General features: G+C 44.8%; 2 protein-coding genes across 2 annotated transcripts; both read right to left on the bottom strand.

Moving 5' to 3' along the window:
• Nucleotides 1–404: 404 nt before the first annotated feature.
• On the bottom strand, nucleotides 405–9,862 carry LOC132784731 (uncharacterized). The gene is made up of 4 exons (XM_060790554.1): nucleotides 8,524–9,862; nucleotides 6,359–6,406; nucleotides 5,896–6,285; nucleotides 405–5,833 (listed from the first exon to the last, which is right to left on the bottom strand). Exons 1-4 carry the CDS (start codon nucleotides 8,618–8,620, stop codon nucleotides 5,358–5,360), a joined length of 1,011 nt encoding a protein of 336 aa, XP_060646537.1. The 5' UTR covers nucleotides 8,621–9,862; the 3' UTR covers nucleotides 405–5,357.
• Nucleotides 9,863–12,162: 2,300 nt separating this feature from the next.
• On the bottom strand, nucleotides 12,163–16,624 carry LOC132787607 (uncharacterized). Its single transcript, XM_060794768.1, has 5 exons — nucleotides 16,230–16,624; nucleotides 15,961–16,110; nucleotides 15,437–15,869; nucleotides 15,237–15,384; nucleotides 12,163–15,174 (listed from the first exon to the last, which is right to left on the bottom strand). The coding sequence occupies exons 1-5, from the start codon at nucleotides 16,395–16,397 to the stop codon at nucleotides 13,002–13,004; spliced, it is 3,072 nt and encodes a 1,023-aa protein (XP_060650751.1). The 5' UTR covers nucleotides 16,398–16,624; the 3' UTR covers nucleotides 12,163–13,001.
• Nucleotides 16,625–16,933: the final 309 nt, after the last annotated feature.

The following is a 16,933-nucleotide window of genomic DNA, read 5'->3' as shown; positions in this document are numbered from 1 at the left end:
TGATTTGCATATCTTTGGCGTCGGTGTCGGCATCCACAACTTACCCAGCTATGCGGTGACTGCGAGCGGTGGCACCTGAGTACACATGCTCGAGGTTAGGCTGAGTCAACTTGCGGCACGACGAGTTTGTTGACACAATAATAAAAGTTGAACTCTGAAAAGTAGGCCACTCCAGGACAGTTGGTCAAACTGACAATTTCCAGCGTAATTACGCATACGTCGCGTGAGCCAATGTAAAAATGTAAAACACACAACACAGCTGGCAAGTTGCTAGTGAAGAAATCTGTGGCAGCCGGTCGCCGGTCAATTTGGACTGTTTGCTTAGAAGTTTGTGCGCTGACTGAGACAAGATTGCGGTCGCTCGCTCAAAAGTCAGCCAGCAAATGGCCAAAGCTAAAACCAAAGTCAGCGTCAGCGACAGCGACAACGAAAGTCGAACAAGTTGAGAGCAGAGACGAAGCTGGTGCTCTCTCTCTCTCTCTCTCTCTCTCTCCCTCTCTCTCACTTGCTCGCTCTCATTGCCAATGCACTGATCTGTCGATGACGATGACAATGACGATGACGATGACGATGGCGTGTGGCAAGGGAGCGAGGGGGCGTGGCTCAGTTTATGAAATAAAACAAAGTTTGCGTGCTTCGTTCCACAAAAACATGTATTTATCGCTCAGTTGCAGATATATTGTTATTGTTTGCTGTTAATCTTTTCGGGTTTTTGCTCATTTTATAATTTTCTTTGTGTTCTTTATAAATATTGCATTTATTTATCAACGCTAGCAGATGTTGGCTTTTCTTTTTGGTTACGGCTTCAACTCTCATTGAGTCAAACTCACTCGTTTTTCGTACTCATACTCATACTCATATTCCTACTCATACTCGTATGTATTCATGTATGATCGAATGCTTAATACATCGTGAACGGAGTGGAGTGTTTTTTTTTTTTTTTGCTTCTCACTTTACTTGCGCCTCATCCACAATTAATCATATTTAGCATGAATGCACAATACCCTAACCCCAGCAGAGTACAGTTCTTTTTTTTTAGTGAACATTGAACATTTACTCATTAATAAAACTAAAGTTATTGCATTGCATTAGCGAAAACATTGATTTTTTGATACAATTAATTCATAGACACTTCTGGAAGGGTATTGAAGCTTCGGTGTTCCGATGTTGCCTTAACTATTATTTGACTGGCCATTTATTCGCAGCGCTTCTTTACTCATCGTTTGTTTATAATCATGATTATTCATTGCTTTTCATTTGTTTAGCTTTACTGCGGTTTTGAAACCTAATAAGTGCGCGCTTTGCGTTTGCGTTGCGTTTTTGTTTTCGTTTTCATAGTTTTTAGTTTGTTTAAAATTTGAGCGAATTATTATCATGTTTTGCTTTCAACATTTTCGTTCGTGGCACACATCAAATAACATACACACACACATTAATTATTTATTTGTTGTGCTCTCATCATGCCATAATACACGTATTTTTCGTTTCGTTCGTCTGCCATTTTTATTTGTATTACATTCAATTGTAAGTTATGTGAGTTATGTTATGTATATGGTTAACAATATAGACATTTGTGTTCACATAGTTTAGTTAATTGCATCAGAGAGATGGAGATAAACAATATTCTAATCGGATCGGAGGAGTTACTCAATTAGTCAGAATTAAGCTTGTAGAACATACTCGAAAGTATATTCGTAATTCGGCTTGCCGAACTCAGGCTCATCTTTCCCTTTAATAGGTATTGTAAATTCACTTGAGTAATGCCCAAATGTGGATTGAAAGTCGACTGATTTATTGTTGTTGAATGCTAATGTGAGTTGGGTCAATTGTTCTACATTATCATTGTTAATTCTCAGCTAGATGCTGTTTTCGTATTTTGGCAAAAATGAATTACAAATATTACACGAACACGAATATGATTACAATTACATTCAATACAAATACGAATATGAATACGGATACGAATACGAATACAAATACAAATACGAATACAAATACACATACATCCATGCATTCGAAGCCTTTAGAAACACACACTTACGAATTCAGTTACATTTAATGACTATGAGAGCAACAGCGACAGTGACAATGACAATGATAGATGAAAGCTGGCAATACGTGTAAACAACAATTACAATACTTATTACTCTAGGTGCTAGGTACTATTCGAATCGCGAATGGCGAATCGGTGGCTGGCCAAGGCGTCGTATACGTAATGCAACACTTGAAACTGCTTCGCACTCTCTCTCTCTCTTTTTCTTTCTTCTTTTTGCGCTCGTTCTCTCTTGCTGGATCCACACATTTGTCTACAATATCGGGAGACTAATCCTATTCCAAATACCTATGGTACCATATACGGAGGGAAGGAACTATGTTAATTTGCATTGTCTGCTGTAATTCGAGTAAGTGTTGAAATTAAAGATAAGCCATAGATCGAACTGTTACAAATCTATTTCGTATAAACGCTGATCAGATTATAAAACGTAGGATCGAAGAACTAAAGTGCCTAGAGAGATCTTGAGCACTTTGCTAATGGGTTGATAGTCTCTTTAATGTGAATTTGCTTGCTTTGTGCGGTATTTGCGGCTCCTTCAACAATGCCTTAATTCCTAGTTCAACTCCTGCTCTCATTCCGATTCCGATTTCACTATCGATATCGATAACTATGACTATTACGATTACTGTTACTGTTACGAATACACAGACGATTACGGTTTCGATTTCGATTTCGATTTCGATTACTAACCAAACGCAATTCGACGCAACGCCTTTTCAATTTGTATTATGATTATTATGATTTACTTCATTCTTTATATCCGTGATTGTCGAGGTCGGTTTTTGGTTTTGTTTTTGTTTTGGTTTTGGTTTCGGTTTGTTTATTCAAGTTTACACACTAAGGAAAACACTCAATATTTGTTTGGCTTCTTTCTTTCTTTGCTGTTCAACACTTCACTTTGGCTTCAGCTTGCGTAGCTTCTCTAACATTTAATTACATCCATTTACATATCGATTATTTGGGGTTATACATACATCAGACTACAGGATAATAGTACAAGCAGTCGATAAACTCGTACTCCTGCTTATAAACACGACGGCTGACAGCTGCTGTTGCTACTTTTAACTACTTATAAAGATTCATTTCTAAACATTTTTAAGCCAACATTCAATGCGCTCTAATTTAACGTCTATACGACAATTGCTTAAGTCTTTTAGTCTACATTATTTTTTCAAGGGGTTTCTTGGGGGGTGGGGGGAAGGGGGTTTTCTCGCTTTCTTTTTCTTCTCTCAATGCATTCAACACATTTAATAGTACTATCATTACGATTATTCATATATGCTCTTAATGCTTCCCTCTCCTTTTGCGGGGAGGGGGGGGAAGAGTGAGTATTCAACGTACATACGATTCAACTAAGGCTGCAAGGGCTCACGTTTAACTTTTGCTTTGTTTCCATCAAATATCAATTTGAGTATTGACGCTATTCGATTCGTTTAGATTTGGTTTTGTTTGCTTTGGTTTACGTCTAGGCGTTTCTTCGCTCTCAAATGGTTGTATATAAATATAGTTAACTATACATGCATGTTCTTGGCATTACCTACAACTAATATTCATATATGTATATAGTACACACCTATGGATTCTACATTTTAGGGGCATACTGTTTATTTAGGCAAGATTTTACTTGTTACCCGTATGTCTTTATGCTTTATGCTTCGTATATTTATAATTATACGTATTTCTATTATTCGACTAAGTTTGCAACATTGTGAAAACCAGCACATTCTTAAATAATACACAAATTGTTTTCGTTTTAATATCTTTGGGTTTCTCAACAATCTTAACCGTGTCCCTTGCCATTTGAAGACACTTTTCACTTAATCTATACATTTAATTTCTAAATGTTTTTTCTTTTCTTATTTTGTTTTTGTTTTTGTGTAAGGTTTCCGTAGCGGCGTTTTTCCTCTTGGCACTCGCAGTGCACAAGAGTTTTCAAATTTTCCTAAATTCAAATTCAAATGTAAATTTGAAAAGATCTTTTTCTTTTCGTTTTAACAAATTGTATACATATTTAATGGACACGTGGCAATGGACGTTTCAATAAGCATCCGCCTTTGACATGAGGACATCTGATACTTTGATGCTTTGATGATAATATTGAAATTAAGTACAATACAAAAGGGCCAAGAAAGAGTTTCAAGTATCAGGTGCAATCATGCCAAGTGCTCGATCTTATTCTGTGCGGTTATTCTGTGTGATTAACGGTGGATATCTGATGATGCATGGGTTCTTATACATATCGTAATATAATATATATAAATATATATACTTAAAGAGTATACATATTTATGTTAAATACATCAAATTGATTTAATGTCTGCTTTGGTTTCTTATGTTCTTTGCCTTATGTAACTATTAAACGTTTTCATTTTTGTTTTCGTTTTCGTTTTGGTTTTGGTTAAATAAACTAGTTTATTTCATAAACTTTACTTTATCAGTACGTGGGTGGGCTTTGTGTATTTCAGTTTCTAGAAACTCTTCTGGCTTTATGTGTGCTTGGGGTTTATCAAACTCGATTCGATTGGGATTCTTTTACAATTAATCGCTTCTCCCTTCTCATGCTCATGTATGTATTTGTGTTTGTGTTTGTGTTGTTGTGTGTAAACGTGTTTTTAACCTGGTTTTCCTCTTGCTTGTTTTGGGCCATTACATTACATTCAATAGCAAAACTTATCGCCACTATATACTAAACTATAAAAATGCTGTACGTGAACATATCCAGCATGTTCTACACACACACTTACGAATAACATTTACGAGTATCAATTTGACTTAATTAGCTGCGCTGTAAAAATGTTCCATTTAAAAATTGCACACTAAAAGCGTACATAACACAATTGCGATCGCGGTCACAGCGGCATCGAAAATTGTTGGGAATCCTTTATAAAATTCATAAAAAGATGCTTAAGGTTACATACAAGTATCGTTTCGTGTCTCGGGTTTCGGTTTCGGCTTCGGCTTCAGCTTCGGTATCTCGTTTCTTGTTCCTCGTCTCTCCTTTCTCATTTCTCATTTCCTGCTTCGCTTCGATTACGATTCATGTCAAAACTGTTGCCTACTTTTTGGGGCATCGCAACTGCCAACGATAAATTGCGTATACGCAGTGTGTGAACATGTTGTTTTGGCTATTCTATCCTTGTCTATGCTAATTGCAACGCCTAACACAAAGGGACAATTGAAGCACACTTTATACTACGAATGCGATTACCTCCTGATTCTCTACATCGTCTTCTTCTTTCTCCTTCCTTTTTGGGTGGGTTTGATCTGTCGAATGTGTGGGAAAGTTGTTGACGGCATGCGCTTAAAATATGAAATCGCCACAGTCCATGGCATAGTCAAAGTCCTCGCCGCCGAGATCGTCCACGCCCGTCGAGTGGAAATCGAAGCCACCGATGTCAGTGTGATAGACGGCGCCGCTGCACGAGGTGTCGATCAGATTGGTGCAGTGGGTGGTGGGCAGTGCGTGGAGCGTGAAGGTGTCTTCGCACTGCGACCAGGTGAGGCCGCCGCTCCACACTCCGTTGGGCAGTGTGGCCCAGCCCCAGCCATGGCCCCAGGGCAGAGCACAGGCCAGCGAGGCCTTCGAGTCCGGCTTCTTGCTCAGAATCGCCACAGCCGCATCGCTCTTGACTAAAGGATTCTGGTTGTACATGATGCGCTGAGTGGTCAAGGCCGTCGACGTTGATGTCGATGTCGCCGTCGAATGCGATGTTGAGGTGTTGCGATGGTGCCTGTTGCTGGAACTCTTGCGCTGCTTCACCTCCGAGTTGGTGGCCGCTAAAAGAAAGGGATAAAATGGCAACTTTGTCTTTGAGTGACATTATCATCATTGTACTCACGTCTTATGCGCACAAGTGGACGCCGCAGCACGTTCATCAGATGCGGCTTGTCCACCACCAGTTCGATTTGTGGCGGCGGTGGCAGAGTTTTGGTTATGGCATCGATCCAGTCGCTCACCTCCTGCTCCGACTTAGCCAGCATCCAGTAAACCTTGGAACGTTTGCGTCGCGAGCCCAGCGCAATCAGCTGTGAGACACTCACGCCATCGGGCAGTGGAGGACGACGCGGTATCTGGCCAGTCCAATGGGCAATGGCCAGCATCTCGGGCGCCTCCTTGACGAGTATCTTGCCCGAGGGCGAGGAGCGTCCTGGCTCCGTGAACCACGCCATGGTCGAGTCATCGTAGAGTATGACCCACTCCTCGGCCCATCGATTCCACAGCATGTGCTCTGCAAGGAGATTCGATTCGATGATAAAAGATGCTGCACTCTATTCTGAAGAGCGTTTATATGAGCTACTCACTTTTATAGCGCAGCAGGTAGCCGCCTTTGATTTGCTTCCCTCCCGTGCCTGCAAAGCAAGAAGAGAAAACGGGCATGAAGAACTGGACACTAAAGCGGGCAATTTAGTTCGTCGAAGCCGTTTCCGCTGTATAATTGAAAACGCACCCACACACACACACACACACACACGCACACACACACACACACACACTCTATTAGATGTTCGAATGTCCTGGTATTGCTCTCCAATCAGGAGGCAGAGTAAGCTGCAACCGCTGACCAAATAACAACTTCTAATTAATGCATGAATTTCTCTCAATTTTGACAGCTAACATTTGTCCTTGGCCGCAGCCTTTCGTCCCACTTCCTTTCCCCTGAACCCCCATTTCAATGTACATTTGTATTCATTATTCAGAGTTGATTGAATCAAAGCCGAGCTGTTTGAAATACAAGTCAGCGGCAGTGCAAATTAATTCATTTAATCAAGTTCAAGCATTATTGTGATGCAATTAAGAGATCGATTTCATAAGAATATGTTGCAGCATCAACTTGAGATGACAAGAGACCTTGCAAGACCTTTAAGTGCACTCTCTCACTCTCGAGAAAGTGCAACTGCAATTGTCATGCGATTAGATCGAGGGAAGGGAGGAGGGAATAGTTGGTCCCTGGCAACTGGCAACGAATTTAGCCCAGTTGCTGATAGCTTGTCAATGCAATAAGCTGACACAGCAATTGAAAAACGCTCAAGGCTCGCCTGCAAATTTCTTGGCAAACTGTTTGCTGTTTGCTCGTTGGGCTAACCCCTAACGAAATGCAGACGGATGGATTATACATCTGAAAATCCACACATACACACATAAGTGTTATACATATATCCGTATATACATATATATATTTGATGCTGGCAAGTGTCGACTACGTTGCCTCTGTAACGAGGGCAATGTGGCTGCTGATGGCGATGCTAATGGAAAGAGGCAACCGACTAACTGTCTGACTGACTGACTGACGGTCGCCGAAGGACATTGTAGACTGTCAACTGAGAACGGACAACGTAGAACGGACATTGGACACATCGTGTGTAGCACTTCAGTGCACGCACACAACCGCATTCATATTTCACATTCTACGTTCTACATTCACATCCACATCCACGTGACAAAGCAGTTGAAATAGCAAGTGGCTGCAAGTGGGAGGCAGCGAGAGAAAGCGACAACAAGAGAAAGGAGAGGGAGACTTAGACGACACACGGTTGCAAAATCAACTTGTACATAATTGTTAAGATGCCTCGGGGTCGTAATGGGGCCGAAAGCGACGACAGCAGGGCTTGAGGAAAAGGGCGCCTACTTTTGCTGCAGCGCAGCTATCCTGCCATCCTATCTTCCTGCCATCCTGCTGCACTGTTGACTGCTGTACACTTGCATGATTTATGCACGTGGGTGCTTTCAACCTACAGCAACAACAACGACAACGACAACGACAACGATGACAGCCAGTCGAGTTGGCTGCCTCGCTAGCTGGATTCATTTTCGTTGCATTCAATTTACTTGCAAGGGACAAAGAGAGAGAGAGGGGGAGAGGGCATGAATTGGGGATGGGTCTCCTGATTGTTGTGTTGGCTCTGCTTAATGGTTTAATGCAGTTTACGTGCTCAGGGTGGCCAATGGGTGTGGCACTGACAGTGTGTCACTGTGGCATTGTGGCACTGGGGCACAGTGATTGAAGCATAATAAACGCTGCTGAATTTCTCTTGATAAGTTCAGCTCAAGTGCTTGTATGTAGCATAAGTATGTCCTTACATATGTTCATAATGAGCAGGTCAACAATGCGACCACAGCGACAGATAGAGAAACGGAAGCACGCAGCAAGCGACAGACAGAGACAGAAAGAGACAGAGAGAGAGGGAGCGCTAGTGAGAGTGATGCAAATACACCCCCAGCACAGACACACACACAACCACACACACATGGAGAAGCAATCTGTGTGTATGCGAGAATTCATTGAGAAAAATTGTTAGCCAGGCACGCGAAATTCACGAGCGAAAAGCGCAAAAACGAGTTCAAGGGTTCTGCCTCAAAACGGGGACAGTCCCGCACACACACACACACACACACAGGGGAGGTCTACACATATACACATGTACATACATATATAGTCATTTATTTGGAACTTGATCCTGCAACTTACCCGAGGGCTGCTGCTGCAACTGCAATTGTTGCTGCTGCGATGGCGTCGAGCTGAACTCTTCACTCCTTGGCTTCACCTTTGAGCACATGGAGAACATATTTGTGGCGTAGTCCTTTTGGCAGCTTGGTTAGTCGTTTAATTGATCAATAGCTGAGGTTGAGAGCCTGTACCGAGTCCAAGTGAAAGTGGAAAATGAAAGTGGTAGAAGAAGTTGAAGTTGAAGATGCTCGCATATATTTAGTTCATTAACGTCCTGCTCCTTCTCCTCCTTTGATTAGTTATGACAGTGAAGTGATGTCAGCACAGACAAAATACAGAATCGAAATCGCAATCGGAAGAAAAGTGTCGCTGTCTTCTTCCAGCAGCAAAGCAGAAAAAACGCGCGTGTTCCGTTATCACTGTTCGAAGTTACAGCACACACACACACACATATATACGCATACACGCGCGCACAGACGAGAGCACACAAACACACACTCGCACACACTGGCGCGCGAAAGTGTTTGCTGGTGTTGACGTCGCTTTCGCTTTCGGTTGTCGGATGTCGGATCCGGATTCGGTTTTTGTTGGAGGTGCGAGCAACGCCTTTTCAGCTCAATTTCTAGCAGTTGTTGTTCTTGTTGTTGTTGTCGTTACACTTGTTATTCTCGTTGTTGTTGTCGTTTGATTTCGCACAGAGCTGCTGCTACTTCTGCTGCTGTCAATACTGATGATGATTGAAGGAGCCGGGATCTGACCTCGTCTGTCGCTAATTAGATTTCCAATTTCGATTCGTATTGGCTTTTTTTTGGTTTTTTGCCTTTTCAATTATTCGTTGCCTACTTTCCTAGGCTGCGTTGCGTCCGGCACGCGGAGAACACAAAGTTAGACAAGTAGTTGTGTCTCTCCCTCTCTCTCTATCTCTTGCCCACTCTCTTGCGTTGGTGATGCCCGTCAATCAAATGGCAAATGGCAATAGCTAATGACCCAGCAAGCTGACAGTTCCACACTTATTTCACTTTGATTTGTTATTCGCTTGCTTCCTCTATTTTTTTGGATGGATTCTGCGGCTTGCTGACAAACTGAAACTGTAACTGTAACTGAAGCTGGAACTCAACCTCAACCTGGTGCGGCTGCTGCTCTTCTTCCTCTGCCTCTTTCGCTTCTGTCTGTCTTCTCTACTGTCTGTGTGTGTAGCTTGGCGTTAGTTCTCCGCTGTCGCTGTCGCACCTCTGCTTGGTTTGACGACCGAAACCCGACTGACACGACGCTGACAGACGCTGTTGTTGCGTAGCGAGAATGCGTTCGGCATTCGTGTACTGCGCCCGAAGTTAAAGCCGAAGTCGAAGTCGAGGCTAAAGCCGAAGCTCAGACGACGGCACTTAAAAAGCTCTCGTTTGAGGACTAGGACAACACAAGCAAAACGCAGACGAATGTAGAGGGCGGCCTGCCTCTGTTCGTTTGCTGGCGCTGCTGCTGCTTCTGCTGCTTTGTCCTTCAACGTCCTAGAGCAACAACATGCGATGCGTCGAAATGCCGATGCCACTGGTGGCAAACCGCCCGCCAAACAGATGACAGCAGACAACGATGAATCGAGGAGGGGCAAGAGAATGGAAACGAGTCGGCAGACAGCAGTTAACGCAGCCGCTGCTGCTACTGCCGACGCTGCTGCTGCTGCTGACGCTGCGTCACTTTCACTCATCATCCTCACTTTCGATGGAGCTGGAGCTTTTTGTTTGTTATTGGTCTCTGTTCTCTCTCTCTCTCTCTAGCTCTCTGCATCTATCTGGTGCTCTCCCGTGTTAGTAGGTTACATGCACACAGGCACACGCATACATTACACGCGAATACACACATACTTATAGCACCTCACCCAGTTCCAGTTTCATCGTCATGTTGTCGTCGCCATCGTCAGTCACTGTTGTCTTTCACTTCTTTTTTTTTTGGGAGTTCACTACAAGCGGGATTTGGGGTCTCGAAGTGGCAACTGATGTTCGGGGCGGGGAGGGGTTGGACCACTGTTGTGTCTTTTGTTTGTAGCAGCATCTGCTCGCAGTCTCTTGTCCCCAGTGATAATCGGTAATAATGCCTTGTGTCACTGTTGAAATGGACGCCACAGCAAATAAACAGCTTACTAAGAAGAGAAAAGGAGAGGCGAGCTTTTCAAGTAGTTGTTCATGTAGATCATGATCCTTTTTAGCAATAAGGGGGGAAGTAGTAATATCTAAATATATGAGGTTTACATTTTCTTACTGACTGACCAAACTATCAGCAGACTGAAACATTGATACACAGAAGATTTCCTTTGTAAGTGGGTCAAATACCATGCGAAAGTTCATTTAGAAAGCTTAATAATTATGTTATTCAATCCGATAAGCAGCTGCACGTGATTTAATAAGAAGAGACAGCTCTAAAATGCTGCGCAACAAATTAGCAGTTGTTGCGATTTTGACCATAAGCCTCTTAACAATAATGAATGCAGGAATTTTCCAGTGTGCTTCCGAAAGATGCACGTGGCAGAGCTTAAGGTGGAAAGAGAGAAGAGAAGAATGCAGTTATGATGCCACGACAAGCACATCATTTAATAATGAACAAACATCTTACCTGCAAGCACTTAAATAGGTCAGCAGCGGCAGAAGCAGAAGAAGCTTTAGTTTTATCGTCCTCAGCTGGTGATTCCTTTGTGCTTCGGCTTTTTGTGGATGTGGATGTGGATGTGAATGTGAATGTGGCTCGGGGCTAATGTGGGAGCTGATTATGCTGGCTTTAGGTTCAACCTGAAATCACTTAAGCACTTTACGAGTATGCGCCGCTAAAAGAAGCCAACCAAGGCACCGCGAAACTGCTTTGCCAAAGCCCAAAGCAGGTGGATGACGAAGAGAAGAATGGAGGAGGAGGAGGAGGCTGTGGCTTAAATAGGACAAAGCACGTTTGCAGATGGCTCCTTCGATGCCGCAGCCAAGGCTCTATTGAGACGTAATGCCTTTGTAAGTGGCATTAATTTGATGCTGCAGCAGTTGCTCCACTCTCTACTGGCCCCTTGCCACTTGCCACGCTCTGGTGGCGCTGCAATAATAAATCAATTTTAAGTTTATATCTTGCAGTGGAAGAAAATGCGTCGCCTCTGCCGTGTGATGTTCCATCGTCGTCGTCGTCGTCGTTGTGGCCTGCAGCCTTTTTCAAGGCCTGGGCGTTTTCACTTTCGGTTTCCAATTACACACAGCTGCGCTTGCTCTCCCTTCTCTCGTTCACTTTGTCTCTCTCCCTCTTTATATCTCTATCTGCCACAGTTTGTATCGAAAACACACACACACGAAGACACTCAGAGACAGCTTAAAGAGTGGCACGGTTTTTGGCTCACACTCCTGACCGTGACACAATTTCCATTGTTGAGCCACCGACTCAACCACAGCAGCCCCAACAGCAACAGCAACAGCATCCCGCTATTGAATGACTTACACAAGTAATACAGTCCCCACACACAAACACACACACACATGTATATGTTTTATATGCTTGTTAAGTGGTCCGAGCACCGTGTCCTGTGGCCCCGCCCTCAACGTGCTCTACTTTCGATTTGGATGTCGAGTACATAACACATTTGATCAATTGAGCATAAATTAGTCAAGGCAACACGAGACAACAAGTGGCAAGTTGTGATTAAAATAAATTTTATTATCATTTGGTGATTTGATTTAAGGCTCTATATATATATGACGATGATATCTCGCACGACATATAAATGAATAACAAAGTTACGCACACAACAACAAATTCCAATACAAATACAAATACAATTACAATTACAAATGCAAGTGCTATGCAGGTCCTGGTTGGTGTATTTACAATCGAATGGATAAAGGAACTAACTCATTGCCCTTGGCAACGATAACATCTCTTTTTTTGTTTGTATCTCTGTCTCCTCTAGGTTTAATGTGTGTCGAGCCTAGACTTAGCTTACTATCGTATAAATTCTTCTCTATAAACTAGATATACAATTTTCTCTATAACATGCTTAAAATGCCACCTCAAACTTCAGGCAAAAATAATCGCAGATTGTTTAAATATAAATTTGATAATAAAGTAAATACGGAAAGCTGCTGCAGCCAAAATATTGCAAATTAATACCATATATTATTAATATTAATTCATGTAAAATGTGCCAATTTTACGTAATTATTTTTGCGTTTTGTACTTGACTTTCGAATTGCCAAAAAATTATGCTACGTCTTTGTCTTCATGTCGTCTTCGACTTCTGGTTTTTGATTTGGTTATTGAAGCTGTGTAATACTCGAAATTAACATCACATCTTAACATCGGATTGGATTGGATTGGGTTGGGTTGCATTGGATATGGATACATACGAAGTACTAGAAACGAGTTCCGAGTACAATAAGGACACAAATACGCTCCTTAGCGTATCAACTTAAATGAGGGGGGCGTTGGCGAGAGGGGGCGTGATTAGCAGCAGCCGATTAACAAAACTATGAGAAAAGTATTCAGTTCTGCAACGCGGCACGTAGCAGGCTGTCCAGGGTGAGTTGAATGGTTCCATTGGCAGCTGCTTGCAGAACGGATGGTGGCTTGGGTAATGTCGGAAATAGTCCGGCTGTTCCTGTTCCTGTTGCCGCCGTTCCAACGCCTGTTGCCCCCGCCAGGGCCATAGTCGGCAACCCGCTGTTGCTATTGTTGCTGCTGGAGCATTCGACAACTGGAAGTGGGGCTGAATCTGGGGGTGGCGGCGACGTGACCGCGTCCACAATGGCGGACGTGCTCAACGAGTTCAAGGCGGCGACATTGCTTTGCTTGCGGGGCGGAGATGGAGGCGTTTGTTGGCTGCAGCTCTGCTTGCCATTAGGCGTCTTGTGCAGATCATCCGTCTCCGTCTTCTTTTCCGCCTGCGTTTGCCTCTCCATCTCCAGCAAGGCTTCCGTTTCCGCTTCCGCCTTGGGCGCAGCTTCGACGACATCGCCGCTCTCCGTTGCCATTTCCGGCTTCTGTTGTTGCGCTATGCTGTTGTTTACCTTGTTCCAGAGGCTGCTAATGGTGCGCTTGGCAATCTTCTCGATGAAGCTCTCGCCACTGTTGTTTGCCACATCCGTCACAAACTGTGGCTGCTGCTGCTGCTGACCACAATCGCTGCGCGTGTGCGAGATGAGACGTGGTCGGATTTGAGGTCGCTCCGCGGGCAACTCGGGCAGCGTGGAGGAGACGGCTCTGCCTTGGCTTACCAGTTCCAACATGATGCGACGTGTTATGCCCTGCACAAATGGTTTCTTCTCCTCAGTAATGTAAGCTTCCCATTGCTTTGGCTTCGTCTCTTCCACTGCGGCAGCTGCAACTGCGTTTCCTGTGGGCCGTCGCAGTTTGGCGCGCATCGAGTCGACGGCTGCAGCTGCAGCTGAGGCTGGTGTTCCAGAAGGATCAGCCTTGAAACTGACAAGATCATAGACAAAGTCCTTGTTAACCGCTTTCACGCGCTTGCGAATGGGACGCTTCTCGAAACTGCGCTCCCCGAAATCCGGCGAAACTTGTGTACGCGACTTACGACGCTTTTTGGATAGCGGCTCCTCCTCCGGTTCCTCCTTGACCGCAACGCTAGCGGCAACAGCAACGGGCGACGATGGTGCTGTTTCCACTGATAACTCCGTGTTGGTCTTCAAGCGCTTCGAGCGCTTTTCGTAAGTCTTCGGCGCAGGCTTCGGTTCAGCTGTGGGTTCGACTCCAGCGGCATCTAGCGACTGTTCCTTGTCTAGCAGCACAATGTCACCGTCGACATCGTCCCGCGAATACTCGCATTCATGTGTAGCCACATACTGCTCTGTGAGCTTGTCGCGATCGCCCTCGATTTTGTGCGTGAAGCCGAGATGATTGACAATGTCGTAGCGACGAAAGGCGCGATAGTCACAAATGGTGCAACCGAATCGACGAGCGCGATAATGAAACATGGAAATGTGGCGACGCAGATTACCGAGGGCATTGAACTGCTTGTGGCAGATTTTGCAGCGGCAACGCAGCTGCTTCTCGATGGGCACATTACGTTTCTTCTTCATCTTTGGCTTCGACTCGGATTCGTCCACCTCAGTTTCAATGCTGGGCTGCTCCTCATGCTCCTCCTCACTGTTGTCGTTGTCCTCGCCTTCCCCTTCACCCTCGTCGCTGCTCGAGTCGCTCTCGTGCGGCAGCTGCAACTTGTCCAACGACACGGTCTGCAGAGTAGGCACATAGCTGCCATTCTGCTCAGCGAGATCGGCAAACATTTCATTTAGCTCTTTGGGGTCGATGATGCTTTGCATGTCTACTGGACTCGCTGCAGTCGACTGACGCTCCTCCTCTACACTGTCCAGATTACTAGCAGTGTTTGAATTGACCTTTAGCTTCTTGACGGCAGGCGCTGGCTTGGCCAACGCCTCTTGCTTTGCCCGACAGTTGAGCAGATGCGTGGACAACGCAGCGCGGCGCTCGAAAGACTTCTCACAGTAGATGCAGAGCGACATGATCTTGCGTTGCTCGCCATTTGCGTCGCGCTGCTCAACAGGCTGCCCCACAACATCGTCGGAGAGCTGCAGACGCTTCAGCTCGCGATTGGGGCCCTTGGCCTGAACATCGCCCTGCTGCATGCGCCGCTTGAGGATTGTGTTTCTCATCATGCGAATGCGTCGCGTTGGTTTTCTGCAAAACGATAAAGATAACGAATCAGCTTGCATCCTTGCTTTCTTGATTGAGATACTCACTTGTGATCCTTGGAGAGATGTCGTATCACGGCGGCTGCCTGCAGAAAAGTAAGTGAACAAGCCGGACACTGAAAAACAAACGCTGACGACGAATGATGCTTCTGAATGTGCAGCTCCAGCGTTTTGTGTGTCTGGAACGTCAAATTGCCTGCAAAATACGCTTTAGACGAGGCCTACTTAAGTGATAACAACTCTCTTACATATTTCACAGAAGACATTTGTCTCGGCCTCGTCGCTAATCGACTGCTCTGGTGTCTCGACGGTGTCGCTGCTCGTCACCGCTTTGCCATCGGGTCCCACAACGGTGCGTTGCTCAGGATCGAGCATGTGATGCACCTCGTTCACCTCCGTCTTGATGCTGTCGTCGTCGCGCTCCAGCTTGATCGTCTGGTACACTGCTTGATTGGAGTTTGTCATGGCCTCCAGTTGAAGCACAGGGGCATCAGCAACAGAAGCAGCTGGCGGCGCCTTTTCGCGGCGCAATCGCTCGATGACCCCACTCAGATCTCGCATGCTGCCACGCATGGGTCGAATCTCGCGTGGCACCGGCGAGCATCCTGTGCTGCGACTGCGCAGCATGTGCTCCATGTCCTGTGAGCTTGTAGGTTGAATTATCATCGTGGAGTTCTGATCCTGCAAGCAGTTAACGAGGTGGGGTTAAAGAACACTTTTCCGTGTGGCATAGGACACGTATTAAAATATGCTGGCTTTACGGCAGACTCACTGTGTAGCCGGCGTTGTGGCTCGTGATGCGGGCGCTGATGCAGCAGAAAACCCGCTTGTGGCTGATGAAATTAGCCAAACTGCGGAACATGTTGCGGCACACATGGCACTCGTAGATGAGGCTGCACTCCTCGCTCAGCAGTCGACGCACCTGTAAGGTGGGATCAAATAGTTTTGAGAGATGCTGTCGATTGTAGAGATGCTGCCGCCATTCTTGAAGCCAGCTGCGTCACGTACGCAACGCTTAGTCAACCAAAATTGCTCACTTACCTCACTTGTTCCGTTCTCATAGGCGCGGCGCGCTTCTTCGAAACCCGTGTGAGCTGTTCGCAGCGGTCGCTGCAACAGACTCAAGTCATTGCCACCGTCCTCGCCATTGCTTAACTGTTGTGTATCCGAGTTGAAGCGCGAGTTACGCTTCCTCATTGCGCTCTTCATTTTCTCTACTTTGAGGTACTTGGCAAACACACACACAGCACTCTTTTACTGTTATTCACCACGCACCAGTGTGCGTATTGCACTTGTTCCAACTGACGTTGGCCTGCACAATTTGCATATAAGTTAAGTTCTCTGTCACACAAATTTACACCTGCATATTGCACATTCTACAGTATGCAATTTTCGCTTATTTTGTTTCTCGCTGTTCTGCGGGCTGGAGAGAGAATGCTACTCGTTCCATCATCACTCGCTGCTCAACGTTTACCAACACTGGCATATTGAGTCACCCCTGCGTAGTAAAACGGCAAACGGCCCAATGCTAGTATAAATTACTTAGACGTAATTTGGTATATTTTTATTTAAATATGCGGTCACTTACCATCCATATTGGCTCCATCTTCCCATTCATATAACAAAAATGGCGGTACATGTTTTTCTTTCTAGGATTTTTCTAGAAAATTGTAACCTAAGGTCACATGCCGACAAATAAAACCGCTTTTTAATAATAATTCTAATAATGAGTTTATATTATTAAA

Source organism: Drosophila nasuta, chromosome 2R (genome assembly GCF_023558535.2).
Source record: "Drosophila nasuta strain 15112-1781.00 chromosome 2R, ASM2355853v1, whole genome shotgun sequence".
NCBI lineage: Eukaryota > Metazoa > Arthropoda > Insecta > Diptera > Drosophilidae > Drosophila > Drosophila nasuta.
The sequence above is the reverse complement of the archived record's forward strand: the minus strand, read 5'-3'. Positions and strand labels throughout refer to the sequence as shown.